We start from the raw sequence: 18903 nt of genomic DNA, 5'->3' as shown, positions 1-18903 counted from the left end.
ACCACAAGGATCATCCTTTTCCCCGCTATTATTCAACATCTACCTTTCTCTGCTGATTAAAATCATCAAAAGACACTGCCTCACCTGCTACAACACTTGAGAACTCCCTTTGTGATGTATTCAACTGGATGAACTCTAACTACCTCAAACTCAATGCAGGCAAAACAGAAATAATGATCATCACAAAAAACGGAGGAGACAACCACTACATCCCCTCACCAAGGGAACTCGGTACAACCCCAGCCCCATCATCGACTGTAAAAAACCTGGGAGTCCTGATGGACAACAAACTTACCCTAGAGCCACAAGTCAACGCTACACTGTCTCTTTTCTCTGAAATGTCTCCTTCTACTGCGAGCGGCAAAAAGGATCCTACCGTTCTTATCATTTACGAACAAAACACTAACCATCATCGTTCTCATCATGTTCAGAGTAGATTACGCCAATGGACTATAACTGGGTATACCTGAAAGACTTCAAAAAAAACTTCAACGCATACAAAATGTGGCAGCCAGATTACTCCTCAAACTTCCCCGAAGAGAACACCTCACTCCTGCATTAAAAACATTACATTGGCTACCAATAAAACAACAAATCAAATTCAAATCAATGTTCATCATGCACAGAGCAATCCAGCATCAAGGCACAGAATTCCTGAGAGACAAATAACACCTGCATCACCCAACAAGAACTCTCAGATAAAGCAAAGACATTCACCTGGAACCAAAACCCTAAAACAAGAGAACATTTGGAGCATCCTCTTTCTCTCACCTCACACCAGAAATGTGGAACGACTTAACGAAGAATATACATAACACAAGAAACCACCTACTATTCAGAAAACTGCTCAAATCGCGTCTTTTCACTACATAATTAGAAGAATGCCCACAGGGGCACACACATACCTGGCAACAACGATGAGTTGAGACACCGATCCCGGACTCCAACAATCTACCAACTACAAACAGAACCTAAGGAAGACACTCTACGATGTATTAAACTACAACATTAGTTAGCAGGATGACATTAATGACTGAATACATAGTTAGACCAAGGCAGAAGGTCAAGAACGAGCCATCAATATTACCCTGGCCCAAATCACGCCCAAGCCAGGTAGACCACCATCAATATAGAAAGCGAGGGAACAGGGGGCGGCCAATCCACAGCATCAGAGGGGGGAGACTAGACATAACCGGCCCCCAAACTAAGATCCCTACAACACAACCAGGAATGCACTGTGTCATCTAACCAAACCAGTTAAATGGCCAAGAAATGTAACCAGCTACTAAGTGTACCCACAGCAATGCTACTTAATTAGAAAAAGATCGGCTAGAACCAGGACATACTACCGACTAACCCAACTTCAAATCTCTATATACCTATTTAACCAGAAACCCCACACAATTCTCGCCCAGCAAACCACACACACTTCACCACACCGCAACAACAACAAACAACACATAAACCGCATCAACAGCACACAAGGTCTCGCTCCGATTCGATACCTACACCAAAGCTCAGTGCACAGTGGAAACCGAACTGAAGCCGCCAACAGCACACCACTTCTCTCACTGTTCTACTCCCCCTTCACCCGACTAACCTAAACCCCCCCGGCCCTCTTGTTACAGATCCGGCTGAGCGCCTGGGGACCAACTCCGCTGGTGACGGTGTGCGATATAAATACCTTTAACATTATATGCACACAGAATGCTTTGAGTTCACTGCTCTGATCTGCAGAGAAACTTGCAGCCCTCAATCAATAGACCTCTTCAGTGGTCAGGTTTAATCATCCAGTCCCATTATGTTGAGCGAATGCACTCAAAATTTAGGCTCTGATACACAGGGCTTTGAAATACTTTTGACTTGACATTTGATGAGACTCTTAACCAGTCTGCCTTACTGATTTACCAGGCACTTCAAACCAAGGCTTGCACAGCTATAAGAGCATCTCCTGCCAGGAAGACGGGGGTGTCCAAGATCATCTGATGTCAATGAGTCTATAGATGTTTCAAAGACTTGCATTTCAGTGAGGCACTGTTTAGGAAACTCTGGCTATTGGTCTGTGAGTTTCCCTAGCCTACCTATCAAGTGGCCACCAATTCTATTCAGCAGAGCCAGCACCATGGAATTTTGAGAGATTTTCCGGTGACAATCAAGCAGTCTTCTATGTGGCAAAAGGGATGTCCCCTGAGGTGGCCTAGACCCAGGGCATCACTTGCCTATAAGTAGGATCAAAGAGTCTGGAATGTCCTCTCGGTCCTGCTGGATCGGAAGGCCAATCATTAGCATATGACTAAACAATGGCTGGCCATTGGCTGGTAATGGGAGCTACCTCCCCTTTACCCTTTTTGTACCAAGATGGCATGTTAGGAACTTTTTCCCTTAGGTCTCCCCCTCTCATTGCGGTTAAACAGAACATAGGATCAGAGGACATAAGAATGGTGGAGGGAGGGAACAGGAAAGCAGGAAGAAAGTTATCCGAAAGGAAGGAGTGAAAATGTGTACTATTAGTGCCGCACTGAGATTGCTTAAAAAAGGGAGAGCAGATGGTTGAGTCGAGAGAAAATGAGGGGCTGAGTTTCCTTATCCTCGACGGGGTGTTTGCCAGGGCTGAGCCTGGCACTAATTTCTGAGCCCTAGCACTTATTTTCTCAGACTCGATCTGTTTATGATGAGGTTTTTTGCAGAAACGTTATTATTTTAGCTCTCAATCAGTAGTTGTCACACAAAAAGTAACAACAGTGCGCACCGGATGCAGTCACTTCATTCTGTGCTGCTTCATGGTTATTCCTGAACCTAATGACCCAGATGGGCAGGACAGAGCTACTTTTCATAGATAGCAATGTGTTGGAAGGTGACAATGCTGGATGCTCCAGTCATCTTGCTTGGCAATGGTGCAGTTCTGCTACTGCAATGTGGGGACAATAAGAGGACAGTCACCAGCCAGCAGCACTAACACAGGGGCAAAACCAGAGAAAAGGCCACTGCCTAAGAGAAGTGTCTGCCATGAGCACCAAACTATACACAACGATTTTGCAGCAGTGTTTGATTGGCAAGTTCACAAGTTCAGGAATGACTTTTCCTACATTGGTCAATTAATTTACCATAGGAGGAAAGGATGTTTCCTTTTTTATGTGGATAGATGGCCAACCTGTTCCACTTTCTGCCCATTGAATCTGAGCAGAATGTTAACAATGATGATGCCAATTGGTATCTATAAATTACACATCTGCCATGGGAAGTGCATCCATCACCCGCAATAGGCGGTAGGAGTTGCAGGTTATACCCTAAATATGCGGACACTTTGAGGCACTGCTGTGGATGGTGGCACCAGTGTGCCGGGAGTTGCCCACTGGTATGTTTCCCAGATGCGCTAGAAAATATTTGGGCCTTGGCACATATTATGTTACAAATTAAGCACTGCTCATGCTTTCTTTTGCTGCCCCTTATCCTACCGCTTCTCGCTGTACCTCTCTCACCTCCAATTGCTACATTGAGTAATACGCACAGGGAATAAAGCCTATGGTTTCTGGGAAACGAGCTCTCAAGCTCTGAAGAGATAACATTCCCTGTGGCGTTAAGACACAGGGGTGATCTCACCTGCAGTGGGTAAAGGAGCATTTGGAGAGCATTCTCTCACCTCGCCAGTGTTTTGCAGGTAATGCTTCCACTAAGGGTCCTTAGGTCTTTTGACCATCAGGGAACACTCGACAGCCAGAGAACTGCCCTAGTCATGTGCCCATGCCACACAGAGTGCAATGGGCTCTGGAGCCAAGCTCTACTGGCCCAGAAACAACTAGCAACAGCAAACTGCATACACCAGAGAGTTTGGCATGTAGACCATCTTCATTTGGGTGGAAGGCCAGCCTCTATAATTCCACAAGACTTTCCTTCAGTGGAAACAGATTCAAGACTGGTTACCACAAGCAAGGCCCAATGGGCACTGCAGACACGCCTTGGCGTGGGCAAACCACTACAGTGGCAGCTGGTGCAGTACAAATCCCCATTTACTTTCTTACAAGAACCAGCATTCAAAGTAATATAAGATCAAATGCTGGAACTTGCTGAACATCTCCCACATGAATACAGACATTGGGCCTCATTACGAGGTATGCCGGTAGCCATGCCGCTATTTGCGGCATGGCTGCCGGCAAAACCGCATCCGTGTCCGTGTCCTCGGAATGAGGATTTACCGGACCATTCCGAGTTCGGATGGCCCGGTAATTCCTCACTCGAGGACACGGACCCGGTTCATCCCCATTCCCATTCAGCCCCTATAGGGCTGAATGGGAATGGGAGAGGGAGTAAACAACGGGCCATTACGAGATGGCCCGTTGTTTGCTCCCTCGCGGGACCCGGTATGCACGCCTGGTTTTCCCAGGCATGCTTAACGTGTCCCGCGAGGGGACCTCGTAATGTGGCCCATTGTCCGGTTTAACATGAAGTTGCTGTAGACATCTAATCACGTGACTGCACTCACAACACGTTAGCCCACGCGATCACTACTTGCTAATGCAACCAATTCCTGTGCCCTTCGGTGGACTAGTCTATATTCTACTGGTCGGATCTAGCCTCCTCGAGAGTGCACACTCTTCCACAGAAGCATACACCTCCAACCATACCTTCTCGCACAAGTCATAATCTCTTTCTGCTAAAATCCACCACCCCTTGCTAGAAGACAATTCTCCCTTCTACATCTCACAACCTTCTAGACAACACCCCACTCCATTAAAGCACCTCCTGTTACACCACAACAGCATTCCACATCTCGTTACTCTAGAGCACACTGGTTCCTGCTAATCCCTGCCTGCTCAAGCAGTACCGTGTGGCTTCTAGCAAAATGATGCAACACCTCCGGCCACAAGTTTACACTCAAGTCTAAGATAACACATGCAGCCAATGATAGAGCCCACCAACTGAGTGTGTCGCCTTCCTCCAGTAAATCATGTCATCTCTTCCTTTAGTAAAACCTCTCCCAACTGATAAAGCCTAGCTTAATCAGAGAACAGTTCCTTGCATTAAAACTCGCCTTCTGCCACTAGCCAAAACCACCATACATCATACAGGAGCACTTCCTGTTGGACTGCTGTTTCTTATAGACCACCCCCATGCCACCTCTTCGCTTCAGGTCCCACTTCAAACTACTAGAAAATGTTTGGCTTTTCTGAGTTGAACACCCTCACTACTACACTTGTAACCATTTAATAATAAATAATAATAATAATATGGCATTTATATAGCGCTACGAACCCTCAGGTATCTGAGATACACAGCTTTCCTCTACACAGGGTTTATCGACATTGTCATTAATATGGCCCCATTTTAATTGTATAACCATTTACCACAGCGCTGGGATTCTTCTCCATTCAGTTTCAACCTTACTAATTTGGTTAGGACTGATAAGTGACTGATCTGGCCCTTCATTGCCCCTGTCAACCACACTGGTTTCCCAACTCACAGTGTGAGGCCTCCCAGTTCTAAATTACAACTCCTTACCACTTGGCCCCACCCACTGCATGCATCACAACTCTCCACTCGATGCCACCTTGTGGAAGAATGCACCATCTTGTGGGGTACATTTAAGCCCATTGCAGAAATCCCTTCAAACAAAAATAATGCATGGAAATAATGCCAAAAAACGGCTGTGCTTTTCTTTCCATGGCACATATGTGTGGTGAGCACTGAACACAAGAATGCCACCAATGAAAGTGCTCTGCATTGTTTAACCTCCATTTAAACCATCTGAAGATGTCCTACATGCACAACGGCACCACATTTGCTGTTCTGTTTTCTGAATACTAAAGCTGCACACATGACATCCGAGACAGCTTTGCATGTGTTTTTGATTTCATTTTAAAACATCACAAAGTTGTGCCCTTCATGCAAACACACCCTGGCATGCTTTACTTTTGCTAATTACCAAGAAGTGAGGCAATACATTTCCAGAACAGCTGATGCACTGGGACATCACTTGAAAGGAAAAGAATTGTGTTTTGCACTCAGCAAGGCTTATATTTCCTCTTAAAATTAACCATTGCACTAAAGGTCTGGCAAAGGAAAGAAATAGCGCAGCTTATTTATGCCCATATCAATTTCAAAAATATACTTAGCAGGATCCATTCTGTGTCTGTGAACTTACAGTGATTGGAAAATTCCTTCCAAAGATAAAGTGAAACATAATCCTGCAGGCTGCAGAAAATCGCATTTGTCAATGTGGAATGAAAGAAAATAAACACACGTGTAAAAATGTGTCAAATGACAGCTGTTGCTTGCACAGAAATATTTTGGTATATGTGGGTGGGGGTTTTGCAGTGACATGGCTACCTAAATGTACATTATATTTGTTTCCATCAGAAGTGGTGCTGGGAAAGGACTCAGAAACCAGCAGAACTGGTTTGGCTAGGCAATGACTTCTAGGATGCCCTGCCTCCCATGGAAGAAGTTGCACCCATATGGGAATCAGCCCACAAGTGCACATGAAAGGCCCAAGAGCGTGATAATTACTGGTTCTACTAGACTGGCCAGCAGGACAGCCAGAAAATACGAAAGAAGTGACTGGGCCCTGTGTTTGACCCAGAGGTGTGATTTCCTTAAGCATCCTCCCTGATGGGGGAGCTGAAAGAAAGTCAAAGGGCATCATGAAATTCCTTTGTTGCCAGCCAAGCCTGGCAGTGACAATTTGGCTGTAGGGTTTTGAAGGACCGCCCACACAGTGACTAATACAGCCACTTAACTTTAAAAACTGTTGCAGTTTAAGACAATTTTCCCAGCACTCTAAATGAATAATAATTATTATGTTATGCTAGGTTTCTATGTAAATGTTTGGTGAATAGAAAGAGACCATGGCCCTCATTACAACACTGGCGGTAACCCATGGTGGTATTAGCACCATGGTTACTGCCGGTGTTGTAACGAGTCTGCCAATGTTCAATGGGGAATTACCACCCCATTCCAAGGTTGGCGGGGTGGTAATTCCCCATTGAACATTGGCCCTTCCCCATTCCCATTTTTTCCCCGTAGGGCTCAATGGGACTGGGGAAGGCGGTAATTACGGTACCGCAAATTGCGGTACCGTAATTACCTCGAAGGTCCCTTTGCGGGTCCCTAATTTAACGGCTGGTCCAGACCAGCCGTTCAGGTCGGGTCCCCGCAAAGGGACCTCGTAATTAGGCGCTAAGGGGTTAACAGCGCAGCAGCCTTTTACGGTGCCATTAACCCCTTAGCGCCAGGGCCGTAATGACCCCCATGTGCCTTATTCTAGCACTTGGTGGCCTGGAATGGCAGGAAAAACGCATTTCGGTAGGAATTATAAATTGCATATACATACAACTTAGTGAAATTATGCAAAATATCAATGGGCATATATGTAGCTATTTGCAGAATTTTAAGTATTATGAAGCGCATAAAAATGATGACAGTGTGCTGAAGGGCGATGCAACATCACACATAGTTGGCGATTGGACTGTCCAATTCCCTGTGACATATGAAACTGCATATCTATTTTTCATGAAGGTGACTAGTATAAATCTGATGTTTTGATCCATTACTCATTTTTGTCAAGAAATAGGCTTGTGGGACAAAGGAAGTCATAAATGAACACACATAAAATTATGTAATTTCCCCTGAACCAATCAACCCAGGGGGAGGTGGGAGGACCGATATGCTGGCCTATCCTATCCTAAAATATGACTAATTCTTGAGTACTTCCCCCCAGATTCTAAAATTCTATGATGTCACTTTGCCTATATAAGGGGGAGACAGGGAAACACAAGGGACAAGCCGCTGAAAACCAGACACCAAGATCCAGGAAAGCAGAGGTACATCCCACTATCCAGATTTAAAACTCAAAAACCAGATCCAGAGTCAGCTGAGTCCATCCAGGCAGAATCACCCATCCAGATCCAGGCATACCCAATAATCCAGGGAGAAAGGAGGAAAGGAAGCTGATCCCATCTAGGAGAGCCCAGTGACTGGACCTTGCCCAGCTGATACCATCTCTTGACCCCACTGTCCCAGTGACCAGAACCTTGGCCCCGCTGTCCAGAGACCTCACTGGCTGTCCGAATTCCGAAACTCAATCTTATCTTGTAAGTATAATATCACACAGTACACAAAAACTGCATATCCCACTCTTTTATCCTTGCATCCTATTCAAATCCTATTAAAATCCCATACAAAATCCCAAATTGCCAGTATCAATCTGTTCACCTTTCCTTAGAAGAATGTCTGTTAGTCCATATCTGTTAGCCTATTCCTTTCATAACTATTTCAGTCATCTGTGTAAATGCTTAGTACCATTTTGAAATAAATTAATTAATTTCCCTATAAGGAGGTACACAGTGCGAGCTGGTTAGAATTCGAAATTAACCCCCTTGCACACAGAGTTTTTCTTTAGTAATATAGTAATTAAAATAGAGCCTCAGTAGAACCTGAAATTGTGCAACAAAAACCGAATTTGCCCATGTATGTTGCTTTTCACTAAATCACGATTTGCAGTTTTCCCATACAAAAAAAACAAACATTATTCCATTAAGAATATTCCCTTTCCCTCAGAATCCTGTCTGATATGTGCCTTTGTATCTCATCCAAAAACCAATTTCCGATTTTGACAGCTAAGCCCCTTTTCTTAGCTGCCTGCCATTTTAAAGCCTGTGTAAAACACGAGTTGCAATTCTGCTGTGTGTGTTTTTTTTTCTGCATTATTTCCCTCCTTAAATCGATTTTCTTACCTGTGTCACGTTGCTTTGGTGTCCTGTTCAGTAGTCTGTAAGCTTCCTTGTCTCTTAAGTGCAGGCACACAAATTTCTGTCATAGCTATCCTACCAAAATTGTAAACTGAGATACAAGTAACAAGTAAAATCCAAGTATGCCATTTTGCTCCGTTTGAAGGTTTTCATTTTCATTTCTGACTTCCCATCTAGGGGTGGTGGGCTGAATGTTAAATCCGATTTTTGCCTCTTCTTTCTGGCTCCTTGCCACTGCTTTCCATCCACAAATAATTTAGCCACTGACTGTTTGAGGGAAGTGTTGCAGGGGGAGTGCTTAACCTGTGTGCTATCTGTTCTTTAGAAGAAAAGTAATTTTGTTTCCGCTTCTATTAAAGGTGTATGGATCTTATGTTAGGGGTGTGAAGTAACAGTATTGTGGGATTTTTGCATGCATACTGCCACACAGTGGTGTCTGCTGCCCTAATTTTGAGTTGCTTGATTTTCTTTGAATTCTAAAAATGTATAAATATTTAATTGCTACACACCAGCCTGGTTCATAGTCCATTGCGACACAGGGTATTTGTTAAGGTGGGTGTGAGACGGGTTGGATGCCTTCTCAAAGTAAAATCCGTGGCTCAATAAAGATAAAACGCTTTTTTATTGTGCACCACATTCATTGTCAGTGGAAAGAGTCCCTGGCTGGAGTGTGCCGTGTTCTAAAATTGTTACGATCTCCCATAAGGTATGTACTTTCACTAAGTATATCGTACCTCTGCCCTAAATCCGTCTGTAGTTGGCACTGCAATCCAGTGAGAGGCAGCTGGTTCATTGGGCAGTCCATTTGGTGCCCTCCCTGCCAATGCCAGTCTTGAGGTTGTTCTCTGAAGCAGAGCATCATCTTGTAGACGCCTTAGAAACAATGCCTGTATCTGTCCCTCTTGTATCATCACTGACTACCATTATTGTATACATGTTCCTCTTGTCATCACCCATCCTTGCCATTCTTTAAACCTGTTCCTCGTTTTTCTCTTCCTCCTGGTAGTGTCCTTTGGGACTCAGCCCCATGAAGGATGGTCTGGGCTGCTACGACCGCCACATTGGAGTGGACTGCTCCGACGGGTTCAATGGTGGCTGTGAACAGCTGTGTCTGCAGAAAACGGTGCCCTTGCTTGAGGATTCCTCTCTCTACAATCTGCTGATGTTCTGTGGGTGAGTAGCAGAGACTCGACAGCGCCCTCTTCTATGATAAAAGACACACTACACCAGAGGATGTAAAAACCAACAGCAGGCACCAGCATAGGGTTCCTCTGACCTAGTTCAGATTTTTCGGGCAAGAGTATTCATTATTCTGTATTCCTTAGGTTACTGGTGATGAAAGAATGAACATTATGTATATGGAGAAACATTTGCAGTACTATTCATTTCCTTAATCGTCACAACGTGCAAAAAGTGCCATACAGTACGATTTCAAAACAAATTGGTAGGACACAATAATCAGGTTACAGTGATCTCAAAGCTCCGCAACCTTCTGAAATGGAGGCCGTTTTAGAGCTTTATGCTTCAGGGCTTAGACACGAATGAGTTGCCCTTATGGCACAAAGAGCCAATATGTGGAGGAGGGTGGGGATATGGTGCAGAGTGTGTGCTTACTGTGAGGTGGCAGAGGAAAGCAAGGAGTCATAGTGTGTGGAGATAAATGCATTGATGCAATTATTGCAAGTGTGAAGTGGAAGGTCTAAACTAGGATTAGGCGGACTCTAGCATATGCATGTTCTAAGAGCACTCTTTGAGTAGAAAGTCAGCAGTCGCTGAGAAGGGATTGGTGTTGAGAATACGGCGCTGTGTAGTCAACGATAATGGTGGTGGGTGAAGAAACAACACTGGAAGGGAACACAATGTTAGATGCAGGCTGGGAGGTAGGAGGACCGAACGGGAAATTGTGGTGGGTGTAAGGCAGTGTGGTTTTGGAGTCCGCGTAGCATGAGGAAATTGTAGGCCTGCAGCGGTAGAGTTGTTAGGAGGCAATGCACATGCCAAAGAGTTGTCTTTTTGTAAGAGGCGTGAAGGTGGTGAATGGTGGCCCTTGTCACATAGAGTGTGGCAGAGACTTTCTATAGGTTTGCCTGCCTTATCTTCACTACATTTGAATAGTTCTTACTGGTGGCTAGAGTGCGCCTGTGCAGAGTTTGTACCATGACAACTGTGCCCAGAGTGAAATATTCAGAGCATGCTGAAATATTATTGTACGTTTCCATTGGTCAATTATGATACACCTGCTCTGCATGCATAACATTTTGCAAGTCAGTCAGTGGTCACATGGGGTCTCATTACGACCCAGGCGTTAAGGGATTACCGATACCGGTAAGGGCACTGGTGCTGGTAATACCTTACCGCCCAATTACGCCAGCCGTTAAAGCAGGGACCCGCAAAGGGACCTTGGAGGTAATTACGGTACCGCAATTTGTGGTACCGTAATTACCACCTTTCCCATTCCCATTGAGCACTATAAGGCAAAAATGGGAATGGGGAAGGGCCAATGGTGAATGGGGAATTACCGCCCCTCCAACCTTGGAATGGGGCAGTAATTCTGCCATTCACCATGGCGGATTCCGGCGTCAACCATGGCGCTAATGGCGCCATTGGTTAACGCCTGGGTTGTAATGATCCCCATGGTCACTTCTGACTTATGATCTTGCCTGAGTTTCTCGCACCATGTATGCCATAACGCCTTGACCCTTTTCGATTCACCTCCTTGTAGCTGCATCGAGGATTACAAATTAGGCCCAGATGGACACTCGTGCCAACTCCTCTCCGAGTCCTGCCCGCCTGGAGGGGACTGTGGACTTACTCCGGATCTACCCATGAATCAGACCCTGTTCGGAGAAGTCTTTTTTGGCTACAACAACCATAGCAAGGAGGTGGCGAGTGGGCAGGTGCTCAGGGGAACCTTTAGGTAAGCCTTCACTGCATCTTCACATTCCCCCTGCTTGTCTTGTACGTGATATGCTGTAGAAATGCCAAATCCTTCTCCTGGCAAGAAACCAAACCTAAAGAAGTCCCCATCTTTACCTTTGTGACCAAGTTGGCAATGGACACGGCCACTGTGCCATTTCAGGAGTATATAGAGAGCCAAGGCCTTCCCATCCACCGTTGGTGGATTCCACACCCTGGCAGGGAGATTATGCCAGCTCTGGCACTTCTAGCCCTTCATCTACCCCCAACAAACTATAAAGCCCATGGATACTTGCAGTGTTTATGCCCCGCAGGTTTTGACCTTTGTATTGCATTTGATGCTGCTGACCATCAGTTGAGCGTGCTGCACCTGCAACAAGAGAATGTTTGAAGATAGTCTTGAATGTGATTACTTCCTTTTAGGTCAAGTACTGTCTCCCCACTTCACCCCCAATCATCTCCGAGGCCAGACCTCTGCTCTATGGTGCAGGAGTTGCTCAGCTCTGCACTTGCTTCTCGCAGGGTGTATGGTATTGCAGTTACTCATAATGCTTTAAGTACTTGGTAAGTCTTGTGTTGAGGGGGTTGCTCCTGAGCCTCACCGCACTGCTTTCCATTATGCTCCAGGGGGCATAAATACATCTCTTTCCAGTCTGACCAGCATAAGCCAAGTTGTCCCGATTGTAATGTGTTCTATATGACATATGGGGCTGATTTGGGATTTTCATGCTAGTGTACTGGTAGTGTATGGCTTATTGTGCATCTCCCTTCTCTCCTGCTAGATTCAGTTTCCCCCACTGTCCTCTCTCCTTCTCTCGGACGTCTGCTCTCTGCCCTCTCCACTGTTCACTCTCGTCACGCCTCCCCATCCTTCTCCACCCCTTCCACTCGCTGCTCCCTTCTCGAGGTCCCTCCACTCTGTTCTCCCCCTCCTGCTGCCCTCATCAGTCTATTCCCCTCTCCACCATCTCCTCTGCTCCCTACTCCCTTCTCCAGATATGTTCACTCTTACCCCCTTCTCCATTCTCTGCACCCCAGACTTGATCCGTCCACTATTTCTCTGTCCTCCACTGACTACACTTCAGGTTTCTTTGCTGTCTTTTAGCTCTCCCCCTCTCTACTTCCCCCCTTCCCCTATATGCTCATGTTGCTCCGCTTTCACCTCCCGGCACCTCACTCTCCTCTCTACTCCTTGCTTGCTCTCCCTCCTCGCCTTCTTTCACCCCACTTCTCTCCTTCTAGCACCCATTCTGACCTAATTTGGGGATGGCTTTTATAGTGACGTGTTTCCGCCTCCCACATCTGCTAATAAAACAATTGGCTCACCTGTGTCATGGGGTCCATGAGGGGCAGGGAATGGCTTTGCTGCATTTCCCTGGTTTTGTCAGTGTAAAGAGACCAGAGTGTATCTTCCACCTTGCCCCCACACTGCCCCCACACTGCCCTGCACACTGCTGCTGCTGGTTGTCTCTCCTCTGGCAGACAGTGGGATGGGAGAACTTAGGGTCTCGGGAGGATAGCTTAGGGGCCACGTGCTCACCTTGGAAGCAAGACGACACAAGCAACACAGGTTCCATCCCCGGGTCCGCGCTTAGAAACCTCTGGGTATTAAGCGCGATATAAATAACCAATAATATCATGTCATGGCCCATTTTCGTTGGACCTCCCAGAAGTCTCCAACCCCTCAAAGGGAAGTACCTGACGTGTCTTTGGACATGAATGAACTGTTGGATATTTGAGGGTTGCGAATAACAGGGCCCCACAGCACTGATTCCCTTGAGGGTCCTGTAGTTTCAGGCTGATTCTCCTGTGCAATGGGCTGGTAATACACATGACTTGGCAAATGGTGTTCAATAGAAGTCGGGGGCACTTCAGGCTTTTGTTCTGGCAAGGAGGACCTTAACCCCCGAGGGCCTTGAGGTGCAATGGGGTCTTTAGCAGTTAGGGATTTCTTACATGGGTTTGTTAGTATAACTGGTGGTCGATGGGGGGGGAGGGAGGGGTCAGGGTGACGCAGTGAACCCATCTCCAATGGATCCAGAAAAGGTAAGACGTTTGTTTCTTATGATTGAAACCTTCTGAATGACAGCACCCAAGGCGCGAGCTGAGGCATCTGTCTCCCCAATAAAGCGCACGCTACTCTCTGGGTAACACAACGTCGGCGCTCTGGTCAAGTCCCCTTTCAGTGACTGAGATTCTGCCTCTGTGCTATTTTACCAGGCACAATCCCTTCCCTTGGTGCAGTTTCCAAGCTATGCACGAGTAGATAGGCATAGACCTCTGCTAGAAGATGGCAAACACAAGAGACCACTGGGCCTTCTTCACTGAAGAAGGGAAGGCCTCGCCAGTACAGAAGCCACGTTCTTTAAGGCCATCCATAAGCCTGTAGGACTGACTACGCATGCACCCCAGATGTTCTAATCTTTCTCCTTGAAAGACACATGTGTCTGCCTTGACTGGCTTGGAATGTTATTGCAAGTGTGTAGGAACCTCTCATACATGACCTGCCTGATGCTGTTTGTTTCGAAAAAAGATGAAAATAGTTGCACCCCTGAGACATGTTACGATAAGCCCGGTGAGGGCTAACTGTCATCTTTCCCTGTTCATGTCCTTTCTGACCCCTCCATAGCTGATAAAGGGATGAAGGAATACTTTTGCTTGGATACAAAATACAATGGGATCCAGCAGACGACATAAAAGAAACCCCTAACCTGCTTTTTCATCTCTCCAAGACCTTTTCCTTGGGTTGTGAAAGAGTGTGCATTCAACCAAATGGAAGGAGACCCCCAAACATGAAAATTATATAACACCAGACATCAGAATGATGTGACAACCATGGATCGCACGTGGTGTCAATACCTGATTCATATGTTTCTTAAATATATGACTAAGGCATGCTAATGGGTAGGCCTACCACAACACACACTGAGGGCCGTGCCAGGTGAAAGGCTTGACATCTGAAAAGCACGCATGCATGTAAAGCACACTCTGTGGCACAAACGTCAGACGAAAATATCAGTCTTGGGGGCGCCTGTTTCGATTTAGGATGCCCCGTTGCAGGGGTGTTGCTGTGGGGGGCTAAGGGGGCTATAGCCCCTGATCTTTTGGATGTAGCCCCAGATAGAATCTCAGGAGCTACAACCAAAAGACTAGCTAGCCCCTAGTCCCAACAGTTCCGACATCAGCGTAGCCCCGGGTCTTTTCCAGACCTAGCAACTCCCCTGCCCCGTTGCAACCAGGACAGACCAAGTGTTATAGTGGAATAGATCAAAGGATACCAAACAACATTGAACAGCCCCCTCACCCTTTCACAGACTGGAGGTGGGCCTGTTCATCTCCCAACTGTGGTGTGAACGGCTACGCAAAGAACTGGTTCACCAGTTGCGCTTTTTCACCACGAAAGAGACAGTGCCCTAGTTTGCCAGGGAAGCACATTGGTGCAGTCACACATATCTATTGGAAGCCTGGGTCTCCAAATTAAGCTAGGGACAATGAGGAGAGAGACAGAATGAGTATGTTTGGTCCATCCTTGTCCCATCCATGTGCTTCTGCATGTGATGGTCAAGCTGCAATATGGTATCCATTATTTTCGTTTATTCGGGTGCGACCGGGCACGTGATCCATCTTATCCCTAAAATACTTTCTTAAGGCCAATGTAGCGGCATTCATTCCAGTAATGCACTCTCTTAAGCCAAATAGGCAAAACCATGTGACATACGCCGAGATATCCTTGGACCCGTGCTTTAGATCCATCAGTTATTCCTCTGCAAAGTTGCACAGGACCTTGGGCCTCATTACGACCCCGGCGCTAAACCATGGTGCTATTAGCACCATGGTCCATGCCGGGGTCCGCCATGGTGAATGGCGGAATTACCGCCCCATTCCAAGGTTGGCGGGGCGGTAATTCCGCATTCACCATACCCCTTCCCCATTCCCATTTTTGGCCCATAGGGCTCAATGGGAATGGGGAAGGCGCTAATTACGGCACCGTAAATTACAGTGCCGTAATAAGCTCCTAGGTCCCTTTGCGGGTTGGTTTTTTTAACGCCTGCTAAAAGCAGGCGACCTTTTACGGCGCCGTTAACCACTTGACGCCTGGGTTGTAATGAGGCCCCTTGACTGCTGTAGGAAGAGACCCTAATCCACAAGAGAAGAATCAGATTTGGAATAGCCGGGTATAAGGCATTAACAACAAGCTTTCTGATTACAAATACCATCTTAGATCTTGGGGTGCAAAATTGATGTGATCTAAAGTTGAACAACACCAGGCACGAGCAGGAGCAGTGAATACTTACTTTGGGTGAAAGCTAGAAAGCCAAGCAAAAAGAACCTCTGATGGGCAGGCACGAGATAATCAAAAGTTGAATCCACCTAATAAGGACTGGGACCAGAACAATTGCACCAAAAATGGATAGAACAAGGAAGACAATGATAATATATGGCAGACAACAGAAAGGAAATTAGGAACAACAAGGCTTGTGAGGAGAAGATGGCAATAGAAAGAAGGTGTGGCGTGTTGCGACACACTGAGAAACCTTAGTGTCAGCATTTTTATCGGAAATACTACATTAGTGCCTTCATTCTCTGGGATTTCTGCCCCACATTACTGTTTGGGATGGAACACTTTAGTCCTGTGATGGGTAGGTGTCTCATCTTGCCCATGTGTGCACCACCATAGATGCACTACGGCACCCATTGCCTTGCAGATCTGAGTCCCCTGCAGGCGTCCTTGGGAGATCATGGCCGATCGTCACAATCTGGCAAACACAAATCAAGCACGGCATCAGCACATGATAACACTACTCGGCCACAGACCCAAAGGTTTGCTAGGAGAAGAGTCTGTGGCATAGGCACTGAAGCATGGTGCTACAAATTGCAGGTACAAGGAGTCTGAGTTTAATGCGATTTGCTACATTTGTCAGGAAGGATGTCAGTTTCTCTTTAGTTGAAAGGATACACCACAATGTAAAATATCTCTTTGTGTGTCTTGTCTTTTCCCTGTGTCAGTGCCCAGGTCACTCTTCTGGCGTGTCTCTCGTTTTACCTGGTCAGGGCCTCGGCCTTTCCTTTCGCTGCCTTTTCCTTGGCAAGAGCTTCTGCTTTGTCTTTCTCTGTCATTTCCTTGTCAGGAGATTCTGATTTGTGTTTCCGTGTCTTATTTCCCTCGGCTGGTTCTTTGCTCTTATCTCTCGCCACATTTTCTTTGTTCAGGGTCTCTATCTGTTCTCCTTCTGCTCTCTCACGGGCGTGCATTGCGGCCACTTCTCTCTCTGCCTTTTCCTTGGCCGCAGCCTCTGCTGCATTTTCACCAACACCCGTCTTTGCCTCTTCACAGGCCACAACCTTTGCCTTTCTTCTTATGAGATAAGGTGACCCACTCACCTTCTTCTCTGTCTGTTCACGAGGCACAGCCTCTGTCTTTCTTCTCTGGGGTTAATGGGCCCCACTCATGTTCTCCTTTTGTTGTGGTAACCAGCCCAGTTCAGGATTCTCCTATTCCACCTCCATCCACTCTCCGTGTTTTCTCTTTCTCTCTGCCCTCCTCCAATCTTCATTTTTTATCTATCACTCCACCTCCCTCCACTCTCCGGGTTTTCTCTTTCCTTCTACCTATCTCCACCGTAAAGATTTTAATTTTCCTGCCACCTTCCTCAGCTTTTCAGATCTTCTCCATCACTCCCCGTTACATCGCTCTCTACGTTCTCTCCTTCATTCCACCTTCCTCCACTCTCCAGTTCTTACAGGTGGCCTTCTCCTCACTCATCTGATCCTTTCCTTCTCCACTCCATGACACTTGCCTCTTCATCAGACAGTTGGCCATCACTCCAATAGTATAACTCACCAAATCTGCACTCAAAAACTCCCTTTCTCTGCACTCCTGGCCTCTGGCCTTTATGGTGGGCGTGAATGGAATGGGGCTTGGAATGCACAGGTGTTGAGTCTGAGCAGGCTCAGTGCCAGGATGCACTGCAACCCTAAGCCTTATAATAGATAAGCCACCATTTTGGATGTGTTTTGTGTCTGGAGCTGGACGCTTCTGGGACGGTGCTTCTGTTTTGACCTCCCCCCTGGGTGTAGGAATTCCCCTTGCCGCAGTCTGATCTGGCTGTTCACTGTTCTAACTTACCAGTACTTTGCAGCTTAGTAATGACCTTCTGTTGGACTGGGAGTTTTTAAAACAATGCCTCCTGTGTTCTGTTATGAGTGGGTGTTTTTCCCATTGATTCCAAATGGGGTGTTAGCTGACTGAGACACTCTTTCTACTGGGGTGGCAGCTGAAGGGAAAGCAGTGCCTCAAATCTCCCTTTGATGTTGGGAAGAACTGGAGTCCTGTCTGTGTACCTGGGGGTACACAAGGAAGCACTGTGCCTCTCCTGGACACCATTGTTGTTAAATGGGTATAGAGGTGTGTGTCAGACATAGCAGTAAAAGTACTTTTGTGATCTGGTTAGGGATTCCTCGTAGTCTTCCATTGTATCTGTTATGGAGTTTCACAAATCCATTCCCTGTTTTCCCTCTGTGAGAGAGGAGGACTCTGGGAGATATTTGCCTAAAGTCTCTGGGAAAATGGTTAATGCAATATGTTTTTAAAAGTCATTCCTGTCTCTGAGAACCTGCTGAATGACGAGGACCTTATAATGATGATCAGGAGAACACTTTGTCACAGCACACACATATGGAACAGTGTACTGCAGGCCTTTAGACTGGATCCAAACCAATTAACATTCAAAAGCCAATTCTGAGTATGCTCTCCTGGTGGCCATTGAAGCTATTCTTTTTTTAATTTGAATTTTTATTAGATATAATTATAGCCGAGATGGCTTTGTATAACACATGACAAAAAACACATAACATAACATGTACTCATCAGTCTTAAGATGTTAAACATCTACTACTGGTATTCTTAACACTATTCAACACATCTTACAATCTCAACGATCTTTAGATAAAATAATAAAATAAAATAAATAAGATTAATATCATTGCCCCTCATAAATATTCCCCATAGATCCATAATTTCATTCAGATCAATTGTGTTATTATAAGATTTAAAATACTTGTGGCACAATTTCATCAAGCTATCACAGTCCATAATCAGATTGTAGAACAACTCAATGACTTCATTCCCACATAAACAACACGTCCGCCAAGCATAGGGTAATCCCAACTTGTCGCCCTTTGTCTCCAGCACCTCTGAGGCATTGATTCGATTATTGAAGCTATTATAATATGATATGATAGG

The 18903-nt window shown here is 46.0% G+C and overlaps 1 protein-coding gene across 2 annotated transcripts in view; it reads left to right on the top strand.

Moving 5' to 3' along the window:
* The window catches only part of ASTN1 (astrotactin 1), a 1300999-nt gene that overhangs the window by 991327 nt on the left and 290769 nt on the right, over window positions 1-18903 (top strand). For both annotated transcript variants that reach the window (XM_069641148.1, XM_069641147.1), the window contains 2 exons: window positions 9751-9917; window positions 11467-11661. In XM_069641148.1, the coding sequence (XP_069497249.1) occupies window positions 9751-9917; window positions 11467-11661 (362 nt within the window). The remainder of the gene's footprint in view (window positions 1-9750; window positions 9918-11466; window positions 11662-18903) is intronic.

The sequence above is a fragment of the Ambystoma mexicanum genome, chromosome 1q (genome assembly GCF_040938575.1).
Source record: "Ambystoma mexicanum isolate Mex_15411 chromosome 1q, UKY_AmexF1_1, whole genome shotgun sequence".
In the NCBI taxonomy this organism is placed as follows: Eukaryota; Metazoa; Chordata; class Amphibia; order Caudata; family Ambystomatidae; genus Ambystoma; species Ambystoma mexicanum.
This window is presented reverse-complemented; position numbering and strand designations above follow the sequence as displayed.